Source organism: Budorcas taxicolor, chromosome 10 (assembly GCF_023091745.1).
Source record: "Budorcas taxicolor isolate Tak-1 chromosome 10, Takin1.1, whole genome shotgun sequence".
Taxonomy (NCBI): domain Eukaryota; kingdom Metazoa; phylum Chordata; class Mammalia; order Artiodactyla; family Bovidae; genus Budorcas; species Budorcas taxicolor.
Genome location: NC_068919.1, coordinates 57,313,805 through 57,329,048, shown reverse-complemented (window position 1 = coordinate 57,329,048; position 15,244 = coordinate 57,313,805). Strand labels below are relative to the sequence as shown.

Genomic DNA, 15,244 nt, shown 5'->3' with positions numbered 1-15,244 from the left:
TACAAATGAAGAAAGGTATTTGTTACCTGATCTGAGCCCTCAGGTTTTCTCAGGCAATTTTGTGCAACAAAATAGAAATCCAGCAAACCAGCTTTTGCTCTCAACTCCCCTGGGTGGCCCAGAGGAGACAGGCTGTCTGGATGAGTGCATTCAGGGCTGCTCCCAGGACAGCTGGCTCAGCCCTGCAAATGCAGCACTTCCTGACACCTAGCTGCACACAAACTGCTGCAGGCCCACCCACATGATCACCAAACCTCATGTAATTAAGTTGACTTTGGAGTCTATGGTGAAGCCACTTAGAAATTATTCTTAGTCCACTAGAACTTGAGCAAAAGTGGGTTTGACTGGGCTATGGGTATTTGTCTAATTGTTTTTAAGGCTCTTTGGGCAAATATACTGAGTTCTAAATAAAAGGCACAGGGCAATTCCTTAGGGCTCATAGATGATCAGTATGTTTTAAGAGGGGGAAGATGCTCTTTGTTCTTTGAGTTCGGAAGTTAACTTAGCTTACTTCTATCTGTGGTTTATCATCTAAATTTTTCTTCTGTTGTAGGACCACCTGGCCCAGCAGGTAAGAACCTATAGATATTCTGAGTTTGCAGGGAGGATGTGGGTGGCTGGCTCCCCAGGATCCCTCAGAAGGGACTGAGGCAGGGAGGGGGGAAGAGTCCGGAGGCAGCCTTGACTACAGCTGTGTCCCCACCTTCTCTCTACCCGAGTCACCAGCTCTCCGGCCCCCTTCCACTTGAGAGCCTGCCATCACCATTCCCTACCTGACACTGCTTTGGGTGGTGGTGGGGAAGGAAAGGAAGAAGCAGGAGAAGCTCTGGGAGAGGTCTTGATGCCTGCCCAGTCTCACTGGCTAAAGGAAATTAACTTCAGTGAAAAATTTTTTCAGTGTTCCCGTTTCCCGTGTTTTGATGCAGGGCCTCCCGGAGTCAGTGGATTACCAGGACACAACGGATCAAACGGACAGCCTGGTCCCCAGGGCCCAAAAGGCGAAAAAGGAGCCAATGGAAAAAGAGGAAAAATGGGTATTTAGGCACAGCTTTTCTAATTAAATCCCTTGGTTGTTTTGTCTCCCTCATTGCATGTTGGATGAGCCAACACTGGTGCAGTGGGGGAAAGTGCTGCATCTCTGAATGCAAGGCTGGTTAAGTGTTGCCTGGAAGCTGCTGTGTTCTGAGGCTATAAGGGCCTCCTTTTTGGTCCAACCCTGATGACGGTGTATGTCCAGGCTGCCTGGGAGAAGCAGTGTTCCTGGGAACTGATGTCCATTCCTCTGCTTGCTCTGTTGCAAACAGACAGATGGAAGAGGAAAGAGTGTCTGTACTGGTACCCCAAGTTTGTTCAAGGGTCACTTCCTGCCCTGGCCAGGGTAGCTGGACAGAGAGGATGAGAGGTAAATGTGGTCAAATTGACACCAGAGAGGTAACACAGCCAAATCAGGTTAGCCCTGGGCATTTTAAGAACCAGGGTTTGTACTCGGCCCCTTGCCCTGCATACCTCCCTGGGCAGCCACACAAGGGAGGCTGCAGGAGGGAAGGGAGGAGGCTGTGAAAACCCTGTGTCCAAGGACGGGCTGTTGGGAGCATGGCTCAGCCCTCGACCAGCTCAGACTCTAGCCTGGACCATCTGACTAGAAACCAAGGGCTGTGCTGTCCCCGCCACCCTGCCAAAGCCCAGGGGCTGTGAATGCCCTCCCCTGCTCCCTTCCTGGGCCCAGGATGCATTCTCATCCCACCCAGAGACCAGTGTAATTGCAGGGAGTGGGAGGAGGGGCCAGAGCTGGCAGGGCCACAGAGAGGAACTGGCTTTGTTCTGGGAGCCAAGAGAAGCCACAGAGGGGTTTTGAGGAGGAGAGGGACATGATCAGATCTGCCTTTCTGTGATACCTCCACTGGGGGAGGACAAACTCGAGCAAGCATGGGAGCCAAGACAGGGAGACAGTGAAGAGGCTACTCAGCAGGCAGGCAGAAGGGATGCAGGTGGGATGTGCAAAGCTTGATGAGCTGAGTGATGTTTTGGGGGTGAAATCAACAGTACTTGGGGAAGGCAAATATAAGTAGGAAGGGGGAGGGAAGTACCAAGGCTGACTCCAAGATCTTCCTCCTGCATGACCACTCTTCCCTAAGGTGGAGAGAGCCCTGGACCGACTTAGGTCCTAGCATGGGATGTGCTCAGTTTGAAACGCCTTGAAATGTCCAGGAGGAGGTGTCAGAGGGCCTTGAAGATGCCAGTCTGCAGTCAGAGGAAACCCTGGGGCTCGAGGTGTACCTTAGGGAGTCACCTGAGGCGATGGGCTTTGGGGCCATGGGCCTAGCCCCTTCAGGAGGGAGCCACCCAAGAGGAGAGCCTGGGCCCATCCAGGAGGAGCCAGCAGTATCTAGTGACCAAGTGGAAGGGAGGAGCCAGCAAAGGAGGCCAAGGACAGGCTGAGCAGCAGGAGGAGCCCTAGGAGAGGGTGGGAACATTCCTCAGCAGGCATTTATTGAGAGGGTTCCCAGTGCTGGTGCGGAAACAAAATAGATGCAGCCCCTATTGTATCGTGGAACTTACTGTCCTTGGTGGGGAGGCAGACATAAAGTCCACAATCAGATGCATCTGTAATCACGAGGTGAGGTGCAGAAAGCAAAGAACAGTGTGCTACAAGCGGGGCAGAGAAAGAGGGTCAAGAGGTCATGTCGGAGGTCAGACCTGAGGGACAAGAGCAAGGCAGACAGTGGCCCAAGTGGGGTGCACACACCTGCCAAGGCCCTGCTAGGGCAGCTGGGGGAGGCGGCATACAGCCAGGTGAGGTAGGAGGTGGGGGCCAGGCCCTTCCAGAGTCTTCTGCATGGTGGTCTGGGTCTCTCTGCCAGCCACATGCAGGATGTGACCCTCAGGGCCAGGGTCATGGCCATGGAGAAGGAGGGGCCATCATGTCAGCAGAGAGCTCCAGGATCTTTAGTGGTTTGGCAGGCAGGGTTGGGCGAGGGGAGGAGTGGGCATGCCTTCCAGAAAGAGGGAACAACAAGTGCTGTTTCCAAAAACAGGCTAAAGAGCCCATGTTCCGCAGAGATAGGACTGGGTTAGACTGTGCACGTCTATGGGTCGCACAGAGTTGGACATGACCGAAGTGACTTAGCAGCAGCAGCAGGCTGTGCACTCTAGCAGTGGTCTCTGAACAATGGTATATATTAATAGCTGACATTCACTGTCAGGCACTCTACCAAATCCTCTCTACATTTACCTCACTGAGTCTTCACAACAGCCCCAGGAGATGGGGATACTTGCGAGCCTTATTTTTCCCAGATGAAGAAGTCTCATCTTTCCATTTTCCAAACAGGCCCGGGCCCTCTGTCAGGGCCTGTGCACCTCTGCCCCGGCCCATCCCTCCTCTGGAGCAATCGCAGCTGATACCTCCTCCTCCTCTTCAAGATCGCCCCTGACCTCCGTGTCTGGACCCCCCTCACCCCCTCCCACCCCTGCCTCACCAGCTCAGTAACATCCCCTGCTCTCCTCCGAAGCATAGATCCCTCCCTGAACTCCTCTGCTTGTGTTGCCCGCTGATGTGCTGATGGTCTGGCCACCTAGGGAGAATGTGAGGTCCGTGAGAACCAGGCTCCAGAGCCTGGTGCACCCAGTGAAGGCGGGCAATCATAGTGGACATAACATGCCCAGTGTCCAAAAGCTAATAAGCATAAGAGGCAGGCTTGACTCCAGGCCTTGGCTCCTGGACCCCTGCTCTTAAACACGAGAGCACCGAATACTTCCAGGCTGGAGGGTGTTGAGTCCAAGAGGCATTACCCGAGGTGCTACAAAGCAGGAGCAGGGGGAAGGGAGCCCGGGCACTGGGAGCTAGTGCTATTAATTGTCTAAGGATGCTGCTGAGCCTCATTCTGAGTCTCACCAGGAGGGTGGGAAGGCACCAGCCCTTCAGAGAAGCCCATAGGACACAGGCTGGATGCACAGTTCATCAAGAACCCACGTGTCAGGCAGAAAGAATTACCCCTGCTCTGCAAGCAGAAGGGAGCCGGGAAAGGCATTCAGGGAGCACCTGCCGTGAACTCTGCCTGGCTTCGAGGGCCTGGGTCTCCTCACCTGTACACCGAGGAGCCGGGCTTCCAACAACTCTAACATGGCTTCCAGTTTTGAAACAGTCTGCTCCAGTGTTTGTCTGTGAAGGAGAGACTGTGCCTTGTGTATCCTGTTATTTGCCACAGCTCTCTGCCAACCCCAGCTAAGGCTCAGTAACGAACTGATGAGTGAAGAATGAAGCAATGAGAACAGTAGGACATAGTTCCTGTCCATAAGGGCTTGCAGTCCTGCTGAAAGAGAAGATAGAGTTTATATACAGCATGAATTCTGTAACTGGTTATTCTGATATGACGATGCTTTATTCTGTACAGCAGGGAATGCTGCCAGAAGGAAAATCTGAACTCAATTGTGAAGATAATGGACAAATAGGATCCTGTATAGAGGATGGGTTGTACCGTGGAGCTAAGTGTAAAGGACAAGAGAGAGACGTGTGATCCACACCTTGGAAATAAATAGAGGGGAAATGGGGAGGGCACTGCAAGGAGAGAAGGAAAAGGCCCTACTTGGAGGCACTGTTTGGGAGGCTGGCCCTGCCTATGAGAAGGGCCCCAGGTGAGGATGGTGGGGTGGGGAGGGAGCAGGGGTTTCAGCTCTGTGTCTGCAGGAGGCAGCCGGGAGCCACTGTGGGCTCTTGAGAAGACCAACCTAATGAGACCAGAGTTTAGAGCTCCAGACTAACGGTTGTTTCCAGGATATTGAAATATGAAGCTAACCCTCACCTTGTGATCTTAGGAAAGCTAAGAACAAGAGTGGAATAGGCCAGAGTCAGAGCTTGAAGTCTTGGTTTGGATCCCAGCTCGTCTGCTTACTAGCTGTGTGCACCTGGGCAAGTTACTTAATCGCCCTGTTTCCTTAACTGGAAAATGAGAACAGTAATAGTGTTTTTAGGAAGATTAAATTTATATATATAAAGTGCTGAGAATAGGGTCTGACACAGAGCAAGTGCTGCATTAGTTTTAGATATTAGGTGGTAGTCTTGTTTCAAAGGGTGGGGGAGGAAATCTGAGTGGAAATGCCTACATTTATTTGAAACCATCAACTTAGATTTAGAGAGAATTGAACATTTTTGCAAACAGCGTCTTTTCCGAAGTTTGACATGCTATGCCTCAAAACCAAGCATTTTCTTTCTTTCCATCTGCCTCTCACTTTCTCACTCAAGAGTTAATGCTTCAGTGTTTTCTCTAAAAATTGAGTCCCCACAAAAACAGAAATAAACATCCTCCTCCTTATTCATCCCAGCCTTGGGTCTGGGTTTTGCATAATACCCTCAGCTCCCATCTCCTCCACCTCAGTGGGTGACAGATGGCGCTGCCAAAAATAAGATGTCCTCCTTCACCCCCTGCAATGAAGATGGCGTTGACCCCAGTTGATCACACAACCCCAGACTCTAAAGCTGGGAAAATGACTTGTTTTGAGTGGGCACTGGCAACGAGAAAGGAAAACAGCAGAAAGCCACACCCAGCACCCGAGCAAGGCGAGCAGAGTCTGGCCTTTCTTCTGCAGCAGAATGTGCTGACTCCGAGCCTGCCAGCAGTCATGGGACAGACACTGCCCTGGTCCAGGCCACTCAGTGTTTAACAGTGTCCCTGCCCGTAGCCAAGTCAGGGAAGGCAGACAGTGCCACATCCGCCACCTCTGCCAGCGACGTGACAAGGTGGTGGTGTGCTTCTGCACGCCACGGCCAGGCACGGCCAAGGTGGTTGCACCAACCAAGAAGAGGGACAACTTTGTGGAGGTGGCAAAGACGACAGAGACAAAACGTCCCCTCCCCTTTCTTGAAGAAAGTGATCATGCACACACACAGCTGAGCGCCAAAATACACCCATGAGCAAAGTCCTTAATATCCTGAGCATTACGCACCAGCCCCTGAGCATTATGACAGCTTTGAGAATGTTCTCCTGTTTCACACCTGGCCTTTTTGAGAAAGGGGAAAAATGCATAAAAGGAAGGAATAAAAGAAGAGGAAATCGAATGATGATGCCAAAGGCTCTTTGTGACTAGAATAAATGCTTGAAAAAGAAAACCCTCAAGTAACTAGAAGATACCATTTCCCTGAGCACTGCTGAATGTGAGTCACATGACACCTTTCGGAGGTGTCAGTTATCTTCTGGTGCATTGTGCTGGCTGGACTCTATGGCAACGTTCTCATCTTTTGTGTCCTTCAGATAATGTGCCAAATTGCCTATTTAAAATACTGACAAAAGAACGTCCGCTCGTGCAGAGGTCCCTGATTAAGGGCTTTTCAGTGAGTGAGCCTCTTTCCAGAAAGATGTCCTGATAACTGTGGGCAGAGGTGACCCCCAGCCATGGGATCTCAGCGTGGTGTGAGAGATGCATTGTGGGACCTGCCTCATCCATGTGACTGACTCCACGGCAGAGCCTCCAGTAGCTACACTGCAGGGGCTTCCCTTGCTCTTCTTCACATGCTCTTCCACCGTGTCCCCAGCAATTCCATTGGCAGAAATTGAGCAAATGTTTCCCTGTTTATTGCATTTTTTAATGTGATCAACACTTTCAGGTTCTTTCCTACACTGCTGTCTTCCTTGGGATGGTCTGTGTAGGCTCCCTTGAATCTAAAAGAGCTTCTCACCCCCTTGGCATAGAGAAAAGGTGCTAGGAGTGCCAGTTGCACATTTTAGGGGATAATGGGCTAGGATGGCAGCGCCATCTGTGGTGTGACGCGATTTATTAATAATAACCTCCCCATTGCTGCAAGGGCTTGAGAAGAGCCAGTCAGGTGGGAGTCGAGAGGTGTTCAGGGTTGGATGGGAAGTTAATCTAAATGACCTCTAAGGTGCCTTCCTATCTGAAATTCTATGATTCTCTTGGGATGGTTATATAGGAATCCTGTGTAGCTGGTAGGAAGTTGGGGGTGGGGATCAGAATTGGTTTTAAATCTGGAGGGAGGACAGTTGCAATGTCATAGAATGACAGTTAGGGAATGAGGACTGGCCAAGCTGGTGGGGAACTCAGCCAGAACCTTTAAGAAGGGGCTTGGGATTGGCAACATAATTAGAAAAAGCAATGAACCCTAAGGCGGGCTTGGGATTGGCCACATAATTAGAAAAACAATGAATCCTAAGGCCTCTTGGTTATAGAGGTTGAGAGAAACTGAAGTTTTTCACTGAAACTTGCCTCTGGCTCTTCTCTGTTGCCTGAAATCTCTGCCCCTTTGAAAAATATCTCTGTTGAGTGATATCTCCAGGAGGCTCTTGTCAAAATGAACAAACGATGCCTGCAATGGCATATCATATTAATTCATCCATATTTGGCAATATCTTTGCACATAGTAAGCAATCACTTTCCCTCTTAGTATCCCTAGGTGCCCATAAGTTCTAGCAGCTTTTTAATAAATTTTCTACATAAATAATCATATCATATATAAAGACAGTTTTAATTCATCCCTCCCCAATCTGTTTGCCTCTGTTTCTTTTTCTTTGCCTTATTGTGCTTTATTTAAAGTGACAAGAATAGGTACCATTGTCTTGCTCCTGATCTTAGGGGGAAAGCATTTAGTCTTTCATTATTAGGAACGTTGTTGTTGTTGCTTAGTCACTCAGTCATGTCCCACCTTTTGTGACCCGATGGACTCTAGCCCACCAGGCTCCTCTGTCCATGGCAAGAATACTGGAGTGGGTAGCCATGCCCTCCTCCTTCCCGACCTGGGGATCATACCTGAGTCTCCTACGCTGGCAGGAGAATTCTTTCCTATATGAGTCAACAGGGAAGCTCTAGAGATGATGTTAGCTGTAGGTTCTTTTCATAAATTCCCTTTTTCATATTGAGGACATTTCCTTCTATTCCTAGTGTGATGAGAATTTTTATTCAAAATAGGTGTTGAATTTTATCAAATGTCTTTTCTATATCCATCAAGATGATCATGTAATTTTTTCCTTGCTTAAATTATTAATATGCTACATTACATTGACTAAATGATTCAGATTTTGAATTCTATCCTGGCAGGCAGTTAAGCTTACTGCTCAGTATTTTTAAGGTTTGTTACGATAGATCCACAGCAGCCTTGACTGTTGGGCTAATTTAGCCTCACTACTAACACAAGTCTTTCCAAGGACTCTACCTCACAGCCTACCATTTTCTGAGATCCCTCTGCTTTGACTGGCGGGAATTAGGACCCTTCCCTGTTCAAGCTCTGAGAGCCACATAGTGAGTGGCTTTCTGTTCATTCTTTTCCCTGCCTGGTAGACTTTCACCTTATACAGACTATTACTCTGCCAAAGACTTGAGGAAACCCCTCTGAAGTTCACCAGAGCTCTTTCTACACAATGACCTCCTCTCTCATATTCTGTCCCATGAATCCCAGCCACCTTTATCTCCCCAAACTGTACCTTTTTGTCTCCTCACCTCAGCGAAGCTGCTGTGTGGAAGCTGCTATGAGTTGGGGCATCACATGATGCATGAGATTGGTTTCCTTTCTCCCAGCATCAGAATGCTGTGCCACCCATTTTCCAATGCCGCGATGAGTCACTGCGTGATCTTGACTACTCCTAGTAGGACTGTAGTTCCTGTAGTGATGTCTCCCTGTGAGCAGAGACAGAAATTTTGTCCATTACCTGTTGTTCACACTATCTCCATCCCTCATAATGCTTGTCCTAAAGCAGTGTGATCTGTTTTGCTATTTTGCTTAAAAACATTTTGCATCCAAATGTCAAAGAAAAGGGTGTTGGAGATGGAATCAAGATTTTTGCTGCTCACTTAGCAGCCTCAGTTGTAAACCCTGTAGGCCTTATTTCCAATTTCTACCAAGTGAGAGTAAGGAAAACTGACCAGCTTACAACCCCAGTATTGTGAAGGATACACCAGATAATGCAGATGACAACATCCACTGTTCAAGGGCCTAACAAAGTCCTCCAAGTGCTCAGCCCTCCCTGCTGGGGTGGGAAGGGCAGATTTCTGATGAGGCGTCCCCTTCTTTCTGCTCTCACTGTGACTGTCCCTCTTGGGGTTCACTCCTCTCTCCAACCTGTTGGCCCAGCAAAACGTCTCTAAAAAAAATTCAATAGAACGACCTAGAAGTGTATTCTTTCATGAATTTATACCTTGCTGCTGTCCTAAAATGATTATGAAGTGTTATGTATTTGGTTTCTGAAGCTGCTTCACTTTAAAAACACAAAGCACTGTATTACAAAGTAGTATACCAGAATTTCTTGCACAACAGGCTCATAAATCATTTTTGTTCCTCAGGGCCACCTGGAGCCACAGGAACTCCAGGGGAAAAGGGAGACCCTGGTGAGCTGGGCTTGCCTGGAAATGAGGGCCCAGCAGGGCAGAAGGGTGACAAGGGAGACAAAGGGGACGTGTCCAATGATGTGCTCCCCGCAGGTAAGGGGCTGGTGCTGTGGTCTTCTCCTGGGGTGAATGGGCCCAGAAACCATCCTGGTTTCTTGTACCAAGGCTGCTCTGGGTCATCTCTCCTTATCTGCCCTAGATGCCCATCTGTTTCTTAGCATGTTTTACAGTCCTGTGCTTTTGACAAGGAGAAAACCATGTGTAAGCCCAATGTTAGTAAGACCAAATCTGAGATCTAAGCATAAGTAGTTGAGATAAAGCACCATGCCATGGTTGGATGGATTTAGGATGAAGGAAACTTCCTTCAAATATCTGTTAAATCCAGCACAATCCAGAACAAGAGAAGTGAGAAATTTCAAAGGACAGCAGAAAGTACAAGCTTCAGAGTTGAGCTCAGGCCATCTTCAGACCCTTATCCTAAGATTCTTAACATAGGATTGAGGCAAACATGGTTGCTGATCTTCTTTATCTGGTTTCCAGCCCAGGTTAAAAGCAGGTAATTAGTGTCTGTGGCACAGCAAGCTTCAGAAAGGCAATGACATGGTGGAAAGAGTAAGTGACAGCTGCTGGTCATGGAGGAGGAAGAGACAGAATTTTAAAAGCACTTTACTTTGGGGACTATTTGTACTATAAAAGCATAACTACCCTATTCGTGTGTTCAGTAAGCATTTTTGAATATCAGAGAATACCATTTATGAATTAGGGACTTTGCTATAGCAGCTGAAAATGGAAATGTGAAAATGAGTAAGACATGATATCTGTCCTCAGGAAGCCAGGATGATAGATGTTCAGGACAGTGACCCTGAATCAGTGTCCCATCCAGCTTTCAAAATTTCTTAAGCACCTGCCATTTACCAGGTACTGTGTAAAGATCAAAGCACCCAGGAAAAATCAAATTAGGTTTAGCATGCCTTGTTCCAAAAAAAGGAGGTTGTGCACAAAATATGTAAAATTTAAGAGATGTTTCAACAGGATTCATATATATATATATATATGTGTGTGTGTGTGTGTGTGTGTGTGAATATATTTTGAAACTATAAGATCATGTTATATTCAGTTATATGGGAAATCTACACATCCAGAATATCACACACCCCTATATTACCAAACAAATGAGGGTGACCACAAAGCATTCAGGAAAGCAGCATCTCTGAGTGTACTCCAATTCTAGAGACTAGGCCAGAGCTCAGTGTGTCCTCTGCCAGAGGGCAGAGAAAGAAAAGGAGGGCTGGACCACATCTGCCATGATCTCTGCCTTTTCTGCTGGGGGCTTAGAACCACCCTCAGCCTCTGTGACCCCTGCTTGCCCCTTTAGTTCTAAAGCAGCTGAAAAGGCTTATTTGGTGGGGCTGGGAAGAGGCAGCTAAAGAGATCTCAGATCACCAGTCAGCCCAGGAAAGGAGTATAGAACCATAGGGCTGAATATCCCAGACTAGCGGCATCTTTACGCAACTTGCAGAACCAAAGGCCCCTGCAAAGGGCTGCACCCACATGGCCACCAGAAGTCAGAAGTGTGTAGTGACTCCACCTGCTGATGTGTAGGGAATCCAACCATCAGCGCACTCACCCTGGTGACCTCAGTGGGTTCTCACAGGGCAGGGCAGGGAGTATGAGAATCCGGAAATGAAGAACCAGTCTCAGAGGGATACACTGCCTGCCCAAGGTCCCAAAGCTGGACAGCCTCCCCCTGATCTCTTCCACAACATGGAGCAGTATTTCTCATGCCTGGAAGCATCCTTGGAGGTTTTAAAAACTACAGATGACCAGCTTCCCCATCATTTTGATGAAGTGATCTGGGATGGGGTCCAGGCATTATAATTGTATTTGAGCTCCTTGGGTGATTCTAATAAACAGTCAGGGTTGAGATCTCCCAACATCAGCCAACGAAAGGAGGATGAGCTAAGAAGTGAGACAGCCCTGAGTGTTGCGGGGGGGCAGCTCTGCTCCAGCTGTGACCTGGGGCAAAGCCCTGAACTTCCCTGAGACCCGGGTCACCCGAGGAGCTGCTGGTACTGCCTCACAGAGTACTTGGGAGGGACGAAGGGGAGATTTCTAAAATTCCCAGCACAGTTCCTGGCACAGAGTTGAAACTCAGCGCCTTCTGTGGGAGCTCCCTCGACCCTGTGTGAGTGAGTGCTGGAGAGCCAGCCTCCCTGGAGCGGCTCCGTCTCCTTTTCCCTTGTGTGGAACCCATCTCTGCTTACAGCTCTCTAATCAACTCCCACCCCTGCTTCTCTCTCTCTTTCTCCAGGTGCCAAAGGTGACCAAGGCCCACCTGGCCCACCTGGCCCACCTGGGCCCCCAGGCCCTCCGGGTCCTCCAGGTCCCGCTGGAAGCAGAAGGTCCAAAGGCCCTCGGCAGCCAAACATGTTCAACGGCCAGTGCCCAGGTCACACACCCCTGCCCTAGGGAGCCACCTCTTCAGTTAACAATCCCAAGCTCTCAGGCTTCACCCAGACTTTGTGACCAGATTGTTTTAAATAAGGGGAGATTTTGCCCAAAGCGAGTATTCCCTCCCCTTCTCCACCGACCTGGGAGGCCTGAACAGCCTGCCCAGGGTAAGGACTGGTGGCAGGTTTAGAATCAGGCCTCCTGCCTCCTGCCCTCATCCCTCTTCCTTCTCTTGAGCTAGTTGCTCAGTCATGTCCAACTCTTTGCAACCCCATGGACTGTACCCTGCCAGGCTCCACCATGGAATTCTCCAGGCAAGATTATTGGATGGGGTAGCTATTCCCTTCTCCAGGGAATCTTCCCAACCCAGGGATCAAACCCAGGTCTCCTATTTGGCAGGTGGATTCTCTATAAAGGCTGAGCCATCACCAGCCTATTTCTCTTTCTTGCCAGATCCACCATCTCTGGAGCACGGAGGGCTTGACTGATGCTGGAGGGATGGAGACGATGGGGAAATTCAGATCGTCTAACTCCCCATAGATACCCCAGTACTGCCATCACCACCTCTAAGCTTTGCTAACAATGCTAGCGACATTGTAGGGATAGGGCTAAGTGCTCAGTTCATTTAGTTCTACACTAGCCCTAAGATATAGGAGTCGTATTCTGACCAGTTCACAGATACAAAGCTGAAACCCCAGGGAGCTACATAGTCTGTCCATGGCCACTCAGTAAGCAACAGCTGGGATTCAAACCTGTGTGCCTGCCTGTAAAGCCCCTGCTTGAAGCATTTTCCTTTCAGAGACAGAAATCCACACGTTGAGAATAAGCCAACAAAGGGCAGTTCAGTTCAGTTGCTCAGTTGTGTCCAACTTTGTGACCCCATGGACTGCAGCGTGGCAGGCCTCCCTATCCATCACCAGCTCCCGGAGTTCACTCAAACTCATGTCCATTGAGTTGCTGATGCCCTCCAACCATCTCATCCTCTGTCATCCCCTTCTCCTCCCTCCCTCAATCTTTCCCAGCATCAGGGTCTTTTCATATGAGTCAGCTCTTTGCATCAGGTGGCCAAAGTATTGGAGTTTCAGCTTCAACATCAGTTCTTCCAATGAACACCCAGGACTGATCTCTTTTAGGATAAACTGGTTGGATCTCCTTGCAGTCCAAGGGACTCTCAAGAGTCTTCTCCCACACCACAGTTCAAAAGCATCAATTCTTTGGCTGTCAGCTTTCTTTATGGTCCAACTCTCACATCCATACTTGACCACTGGAAAAACCATAGCCTTGACTGGACGGACCTTTGTTGGCAAAGTAATGCAAGGGCACCGATGTCTGGCCGGCCTGGATGGCTTGTTCTTCGGCCAGTTGTGACAGGGGTGGCCATGGGGTTGAGAGCTAAGAAGAAATCAAGGGCCATGCTAATGAAAAGTCAATCTCAGATGCTGCTATAACTTCTCCACACAGCGATGTTCAGGGACTTATTCCCCTAACTTGGGCCATGAGGAGGCACAACTGGATGCCTGGCTTCCTGGCAAGCAGAGAAGAGGGTCCTGACTGGGGTTTCTTTCTCACTTGCTGTGGATTTCTCCACCACCTTCCTAAACACTCTTTCATTCTGTCTGGTACACTGTTCTTTCTGGAAGATGTTTGAGTGGGTGGAGAGGCACACACTCACCTGTCAGAATGGGTGAATCTGAGCTTTCAGAGATGTCACCGTCACGTCCAGTAAATGGAGCCTGATTATGACTCTGCCCAGCAGTGAGCAGGCTGTTAATTCAACACCACCCTTCCCCTTAGCATCAGCCCTTTGTTCAGCTTCCCCGGGGGTGCAGGCTGAGCAGAACCATCCCCTGAGAGGAGGGGAAGTCCGACCCTGATTCTGTGGAATTTGGACTTGCCAGAGGCTCTGTCAGCAGTGAGAGGGGTGCTAGAGAGGTGGCCTCCCAGCCTAGCCTATCTGCTAAGAGGCTGGTCGGCAGGGGTTGGGCTTCAGGGTTGTGAAAACTGTTTTAAAAGAGAGGCCGGTTCCTTCTGCTCTGCCTCCCAGGAGTGAGTCCTGGTTGCCAGGCATCCAGCATCTGAGCTTGGCCCTCGCTCCTGCCCCTCCTATCCCTTTCCTTTAACCCCGTCCCACGCCCCTCGGCTTCAGAAGCTGGTGGGTAAGTCCTGCACAAGTTAATGAGACCTTTTCTTCAGACTGAGAATGAGAGGGTCTCTCTGACCCTCTCTGTGCAAAGCCCAGGCCCCTAAGTGGAAACTCAGGGTGGGGGGGGGGGGGGGGGGACTTGAGAGGCAGGGTTGTGTGTGGAGAGCCACAGCCCCGAGACCACTCTCATCCATGGCAGACGGGCTTCAGAGAGACAGGGCTCATCCAGCTAAAGGAACGTTTGTGAAGAGTCTCCCTATTTTACTGATATAGACACCTCTGTAGTTTATTCTGTGTGTTTCCCTAGTGACGGTGGAGGTGCTCCTTTCTATCTAGCAACCACAAGGTGATCGGAAACCCTCAGAATTTGCCTAGGGAAGTGGGGTCCTGGCCTTTCCCGGAAAGCCCGATTTGCTGAGACCTGCTGCCAGCAGGTCTGCGCCCTCTCATCTCCCACTGGCCACACTACCCCCGCCTTCTGGGCTGCTTCTGCCACCTGAGCCACCTCTTCACCAAAGGTCTGAGTTCAGCCCATTTGCTAAGGAAGATGAATCTATGCTTCATAGCCTCAAACCAACTATGAATCAGGTGCCCTTCAAGGGCCTGGGTCCCACAGGTCTTTGAGCAGAAAAAAACATGGAAAATGGGGAGGGGAACAGGGCCCTAACCTCTCTGGTCTGGGCTGTCTCTAGGCTTCTTCTTCCTCTGCTCCCTGGCAGTTCAGGAAGACAGGGTGAAATGGGCCACCCCATCATGAGGCTGCTCCTCATCCCCATCAACTTCCCTGAGGGTGAAAATCCCTCCAGAAAATACAAACTGTGATAGATTCCCACCTGCCCAGAGTGGCCAGGAATGTGTCAGTAAGCCTTCCCCCCTTCCTCCAGGTTGTTGAGGGTTTGGATAGCTGACTCAGGTGACATTTTCCTATTACTGACATCCTCTCGGGATTGTACAGTCTTAGCAACTATGGTCATGAAATGCTTGTTGGGAACTCACCAGGCAGCGGGGAAAAAAATGGAAGCATATGAGTTGGTGCTTAAAAGCAAGCAAGCAAAAACCAAGGATGCTTATGGAACTCGAATCTGGAATGAGGTGGCTGAAAGCGCCAGTTATAAAGTTATACACATCTCACTGTGCCAACTGCATTTGCTCTGATTATCTTTGTTGTTTTAGGTGAGACATGTGCTGTACCAAATGATGATACCTTGGTTGGAAAAACTGATGAGAAAGTCAGTGAACACCATTCCCCACAAGCAGGTACAGAAACAAAGCATCCTGTTTATTTTTTAAATTATGTGTGTATGGGTCTTCATTGCTGTGTAC

At 49.4% G+C, this 15,244-nt stretch overlaps 1 protein-coding gene across 1 annotated transcript in view; it reads left to right on the top strand.

Annotated features, from left to right (window-relative positions):
* GLDN (gliomedin) overlaps positions 1 to 15,244 on the top strand; it is a 56,149-nt gene that overhangs the window by 34,897 nt on the left and 6,008 nt on the right. Inside the window, exons 3-7 of the mRNA XM_052647120.1 lie at positions 554 to 571; positions 927 to 1,034; positions 9,283 to 9,420; positions 11,639 to 11,776; positions 15,095 to 15,178. Of these exons, the coding sequence (XP_052503080.1) occupies positions 554 to 571; positions 927 to 1,034; positions 9,283 to 9,420; positions 11,639 to 11,776; positions 15,095 to 15,178 (486 nt within the window). The remainder of the gene's footprint in view (positions 1 to 553; positions 572 to 926; positions 1,035 to 9,282; positions 9,421 to 11,638; positions 11,777 to 15,094; positions 15,179 to 15,244) is intronic.